The 6000-nt window shown below is 52.4% G+C and overlaps 1 protein-coding gene across 3 annotated transcripts in view; it reads right to left on the bottom strand.

Annotated features, from left to right (window-relative positions):
• LOC139383538 (sodium/calcium exchanger 3-like) overlaps positions 1 to 6000 on the bottom strand; it is a 158516-nt gene that overhangs the window by 137691 nt on the left and 14825 nt on the right. For all 3 annotated transcript variants that reach the window (XM_071128110.1, XM_071128111.1, XM_071128112.1), the window contains exon 2: positions 219 to 2140. In XM_071128110.1, coding sequence (XP_070984211.1) covers positions 219 to 2071 — 1853 coding nt within the window. In that variant the 5' untranslated portion in view covers positions 2072 to 2140. The remainder of the gene's footprint in view (positions 1 to 218; positions 2141 to 6000) is intronic.

The raw sequence follows: 6000 nt of genomic DNA, 5'->3' as shown, positions 1-6000 counted from the left end.
AGATCCTTGAACCCACTAAAATGACCAATCACAATTCCACCAAACAATCCAGATGTAATGTTACCTCCTGCTAGACAACAATCAGTCACCAATCAATCAATCCACTAATTAATCAATCAACCAACCAATCAATTAATTAATTAATGAATCAGTCAACCAATCAATCAATCCATTTATCAATCAATCATATTAAAATGAAATAAAAGTGTTTCTCTTACCAGGTCTCGTCGTTCCTGAACTCCAGTTCTCCGTAGGTGTCCTCAAAGTCCTCCCCTCCTCCCTTGGCGATCCCCTCCATGGTACGATAGGGAACGATGACTGTCCCCCTCGCCCCCGAAGTCCTCAGCACCTTCACCTCCATCACGCCCACGCTCTCGCTCACCTGACACGTGTCGCTCTCGAAGGTGAATATCCCGGCGTGGTCGTCGTCCAGGATGGTAATTGTGGCGACGGACGGGAACCCCAGCAGGGCCTTAGGGTACGGGAGAGAGTTGGGGGACAGTAGTGTCTCATCCTCGTCTGACTCCAGGACACGCACGTTGCTGAGACGCACAAAGAAGTGCTCGTCCTCCTCAAAGATGTCGTCGTCGATGATTCCGATGCTGATCTCCTTGACAATCTCGCCGGGTTTGAACACCACGGTTCCCTCGGTGAACTCGTAGTCTGCGCCGGCGTTGGCTGAGCCGTCCTCCGTCTTGTAATCCACGTAAATGGTATTGGCCATGTCGCCGCCCTTCCTGAAGATGGCCAGCAGGGCGGCGCCGCAGTTCTCCAGGCACTGGTACACGGCGGGTTCGAAGGCGATCCGTGACACGTATTCCTCGACTTCCTCTCCCACCACACACACTTCCTGTACGCTGGCGCTCCTCTTGGTCTGCTCCGCCACGTGCTTCTTCAGGATGTTCCCGGCGCCCGTCATCATGCGCGTGGCCTGGATGCGGTAGAAGGCTCGGCTCTTCTGCTGGTGAGACAAGGCGTAGTAGTTAGCCATCTCTACCAGCTGGTCCATCTCCTTCTCTGGGTGTTTCTGCTTCAGGTCCTTCAGGATCCGGATCATATCCCGCCGAGACTCGTCCACTTCTTTCCCCTCGATCAGGCTGATGAGGTTATTGGCGGCGCCTCCGTCATGGGCGAAGTGTGAGTTGACCATCTTGCCGCCGCCGTCCATCATCTCGATGCTCTTGGAACGCTCGTGCTCGGTCTCGATGATGACGCCGCGGTGGTTGTCAGCGCGGTACTTCTTGTGCATGAACTTGTAGAAGAGGAGTCGTCGGTCGGCTACCCAGGCCAGGATGACACAGATGGGGAAGAAGGCCAGGGTTAGCAGCCCCTCCCATATCTGGACCACGTTGGGACTGAACACCGCCAGGATCATGTAGAGCCAGATGTAGGCGAAGATACTCCACGCCGCCGTCACAAAGAACACTCTGAGATGTTTCACTTTCCTCGTCTCTCCCTCGGGGATCACAGACACACACAGGCCGATGATCACGAACATGTTGAAGGCAGCGCTGCCGACGATCGTAGACGGCCCCAGCTCGCCAGCTACGAAGTCGTGTCCACAGACTTCGATGACAGACAGCAGGATCTCAGGGGTACTAGAACCCAGGGCCATGAGGGTCAGGTTGGAGACCGTCTCGTTCCAGATTCTGATGGTAGCGGTGGTGGTCTCTCCATTGGCTCTCTTAATAATAATCTCCTTCTCCTGGGAGGTGATGACCTCGATGGCCGCCATGAAGCGGTCTGCTATGATGGACACTCCCAGGAACATGTAGATCATAGCTACGAAGTAGACGATGACTCGGGCCATCTTATCCCCCATGGAGGGGTCCTCAGGGTACCAGATGGGCAGGACGATTCCTGGCTTGCACCTGGACGTGCCCTCGGAGCAGGTGGCATTGTGGGAGTCTGTGGTGGCGGGGCTGGGGGTGGTGCGGGTGCCCTCTGCGCACTTGAAGGCTGCGGCCACGGAGAGCAGGCCCAACCAGAGGCAGGCTTGGTAGGAGGAGGAGGACGACCCCGTCCTGATCTCCGGCCCCGGCCTCGTCAGCCTCGGCCTGAAGCGATCCATCCACCCTCGGGGGTCCTGGGGGTCCTTACCACACTGAATGGCCCTCTGGGATCCAGCACTGGGCTGTGGCTAGAGAGAGAGAAAGAGAGAGTGTGTGAGAGAGAGAGGAGTGAGACAGAAACAGAGAGAGAGTTAGAGATAGAGTGGGAGAATGAGAGACAGAGAGACAGATAGAGAGAGAGATGGAGAGGCAGAGAGAGAGAAAGAGAGAGAGAGACATGAATGGCAGTTGAAGATAATAATACTGTATATTGTGCACTTAGAGGTCCCAGAGCTTTTTTCAAAGTGAATGGGTTGAAGCAGGCCAAGCCATGTGGTATCAGCAGGCCAAGCCATGTGGTATCAGCAGGCCAAGCCATGTGGTATCAGCAGGCCAAGTCATGTGGTGTCAGCAGGCCAAGCCATGTGGTATCAGCAGGCCAAGCCATATGGTATCAGCAGGCCAAGCCATGTGGTATCAGCAGGCCAAGCCATGTGGTATCAGCAGGCCAAGCCATGTGGTGTCAGCAGGCCAAGCCATGTGGTATCAGCAAGCCAAGCCATGTGGTATCAGCAGGCCAAGCCATGTGGTATCAGCAGGCCAAGCCATGTGGTGCAGGCCAAGCCATGTGGTATCAGCAGGCCAAGCCATGTGGTATCAGCAGGCCAAGCCATGTGGTATCAGCAGGCCAAGCCATGTGGCATCAGCAGGCCAAGCCATGTGGTATCAGCAGGCCAAGCCATGTGGTATCAGCAGGCCAAGCCATGTGGTATCAGCAGGCCAAGCCATGTGGTATCAGCAGGCCAAGCCATGTGGTATCAGCAGGCCAAGCCATGTGGCATGTGGTATCAGCAGGCCAAGCCATGTGGTATCAGCAGGCCAAGCCATGTGGCATGTGGTATCAGCAGGCCAAGCCATGTGGTATCAGCAGGCCAAGCCATGTGGCATCAGCAGGCCAAGCCATCAGCAGGCCAAGCCATGTGGTATCAGCAGGCCAAGCCATGTGGTATCAGCAGGCCAAGCCATGTGGTATCAGCAGGCCAAGCCATGTGGTATCAGCAGGCCAAGCCATTTGCCGGAAATTGAGTTATTTAATGAAGTGTGTGTGTCTGTGAGTGTTTAAAGCTCCAATTAGCCTTCCACTATGAGGAATAGCAATGACCTTTCTTCCATACCACTGTATAACAGACGTGATCACCAGACCTCAGTGCCTTCTAAGCTTGGTGGACTGGAACACAAGTTTGTATAGGTCTCACATAGCTCCCTATTCCCTATATAGGGCACTACTTTGACCAGAGACATTTGGGACACACCTAGTTTCAAATGCTCAGAAATGCTCAGCTCTGTAAATGACTATGAACATTGTTGATAACATTATTTTCTGCCCAGGTCCTGACTGCTCTCCACTGCTCTCCACTGCTCTCTACTGCTCTCCACTGCTCTCTACTGCTCTCCACTGCTCTCCACTGCTCTCCACTGCTCTCCACTGCTCTCCACTGCTCTCTACTGCTCTCCACTGCTCTCCACTGCTCTCTACTGCTCTCTACTGCTCTTCACTGCTATCTACTGCTCTCTACTGCTCTCTACTGCTCTCCACTGCTCTCTACTGCTCTCCACTGCTCTCCACTGCTCTCCACTGCTCTCTACTGCTCTCTACTGCTCTCTACTGCTCTCTACTGCTCTCCACTGCTCTCTACTGCTCTCCACTGCTCTCCACTGCTCTCCATTGCTCTCTACTGCTCTCTACTGCTCTCTACTGCTCTCCACTGCTCTCCACTGCTCTCCACTGCTCTCTACTGCTCTCTACTGCTCTCTACTGCTCTCTACTGCTCTTCACTGCTCTCTACTGCTCTCCACTGCTCTCCACTGCTCTCTACTGCTCTCCACTGCTCTCCACTGCTCTCTACTGCTCTCCACTGCTCTACACTGCTCTCCATTGCTCTCTACTGCTCTTCACTGCTCTCTACTGCTCTCTACTGCTCTCCACTGCTCTCCACTGCTCTCCACTGCTCTCTACTGCTCTCTACTGCTCTCTACTGCTCTCTAATGCTCTCTACTGCTCTTCACTGCTCTCTACTGCTCTCCACTGCTCTCCACTGCTCTCTACTGCTCTCCACTGCTCTCCACTGCTCTCTACTGCTCTCCACTGCTCTTCACTGCTCTCTACTGCTCTTCACTGCTCTCTACTGCTCTATGCTGCACATGGAGAACAGTTAGCCATACATGCCACACGTTAATGTGAGAGCAAGGCTTCAATCACTGAGGGACATCATGGCTTACGGACAATTCGTTCGACTCTGCTATTTAACAACACAGCTTTTCCATTTTCTGTATGGATCGAATGGCAGGATCTGGTAAGAGTAGGAGGAGGGTGGGGGGAGCGTATGTTTCCTCATCAACAATACCTAGTGTACCAAGGTTGAAAACATCTCAAGCTCCTGTTCACCCGACCTGGAGTTTCTGATGTTAAAATACCGACCCCACTATATACTGAGGGAATTCACGTGTGTTGTTATCACAGCTGTGTACATACCGCCACGAACAAACATCAAGTGGCACTCAGTGAACTGTACAAGAACATTTTCCAGCAAGAATCCTCTCACCCGGAAGCAGTCTTTATTCTCATGGTAGATTTTAACCAATGAAGTTAGCAGAACGAACCCTGATGACTCGATGTGCGCGACATGTACAAGGCAAGCAGGTACGAGCTCTATAGGGACACAAAAAGACACACTCCATCTTGAATTGAATAAACTCAGACTCACGGACCGACCCATGTGGCTAGGACTGCAGGCTTTTCGGTTGCGGTTGCCCACTGAAGCCTCCCTCCCAGACGTGCTTAACACTTTCTATGATCACACGGAGGCAGACAATAGCATCCAGGAAGGCTCTAGCTGCTCCGGCCGATCAGGTGCTGTTGTTCCCACCAAGCTCGTCACCAAGCTCAAAGCCCTGGGTCTGGACACCGCCCTCTGCAACAGCATTCTGGTATTCCTGATGGGCAGAGGGGGTGTTGAATGCTGAGCTGTAGTCAATGAAGAGCATTCTTAAATAGGTATTTCTCTTGTCCAGATGGGATAGGGCAGTGTGCAATGTGATGGCGATTGCATCGTCTGTGGATCTATTGGGGCGGTATGCAAACTGAAGTGCGTCTAGGGTGGCAGGTTAGGTGGAGGTGATATGATCCTTGACTAGTCTCTCAAAGCACTTCATGATGACAGAAGTGAGTGCTAGTAGTCATTTAGTTCAGTTATCTTTGCCTTCTTGTGTACAGGAACAATTGTGGCCATTTTGAAGCATGTGGGGACAGCAGACTGGGATAGCGAGAGATTAAATATGTCCGTAAACACAGCAGCCAGCTGGTCTGCGCATGCTCTGAGGACGCAGCTAGGGATGCTGTCTGAGCCAGCAGCCTTGCGAGGGTTAACACGTTTAAATTTCTTACTCACGTCGGCCACGGAGAAGGAGAGGGTGGGCAGCAGTCCTTGTTAGCGGGCCGCAATGGTGGCACTGTATTATCCTCAAAGCGGGCAAAGAAGGTGTTTAGTTTGTCTGAAAGCTAGACATCGGTGTCCGTGACATGGCTGGTTTTCCTTTTTGAAGTCCGTGATTTCCTGTAGACCCTGCCACATACGTCTCGTGTCTGAGCTGTTGAATTGCGACTCCACTTTGTCCCTATACTGACATTTCGCTTGTTTGATTGCCTTGCGAAGGGAATAACTACACTGTTTAAATTCAGCCGTATTCCCAGTCCTCTTTCCATAGTTCAATGTGGTGGTTCACGCTTTCAGTTTTGAGCGAATGCCGCCATCCATCCACGGTTTCTGTTTAGGGTAGGTTTCAATAGTCACAGTGGGTACAACATCTCCAATGCAATACCTTATAAACTCACTCACCGAGTCAACGTATAGATCAATGTTATTCTCTGAGGCTACCCAGAACATTTCCC

The sequence above is a fragment of the Oncorhynchus clarkii genome, chromosome 25 (assembly GCF_045791955.1).
Source record: "Oncorhynchus clarkii lewisi isolate Uvic-CL-2024 chromosome 25, UVic_Ocla_1.0, whole genome shotgun sequence".
In the NCBI taxonomy this organism is placed as follows: domain Eukaryota; kingdom Metazoa; phylum Chordata; class Actinopteri; order Salmoniformes; family Salmonidae; genus Oncorhynchus; species Oncorhynchus clarkii.
The sequence above is the reverse complement of the archived record's forward strand: the minus strand, read 5'-3'. Positions and strand labels throughout refer to the sequence as shown.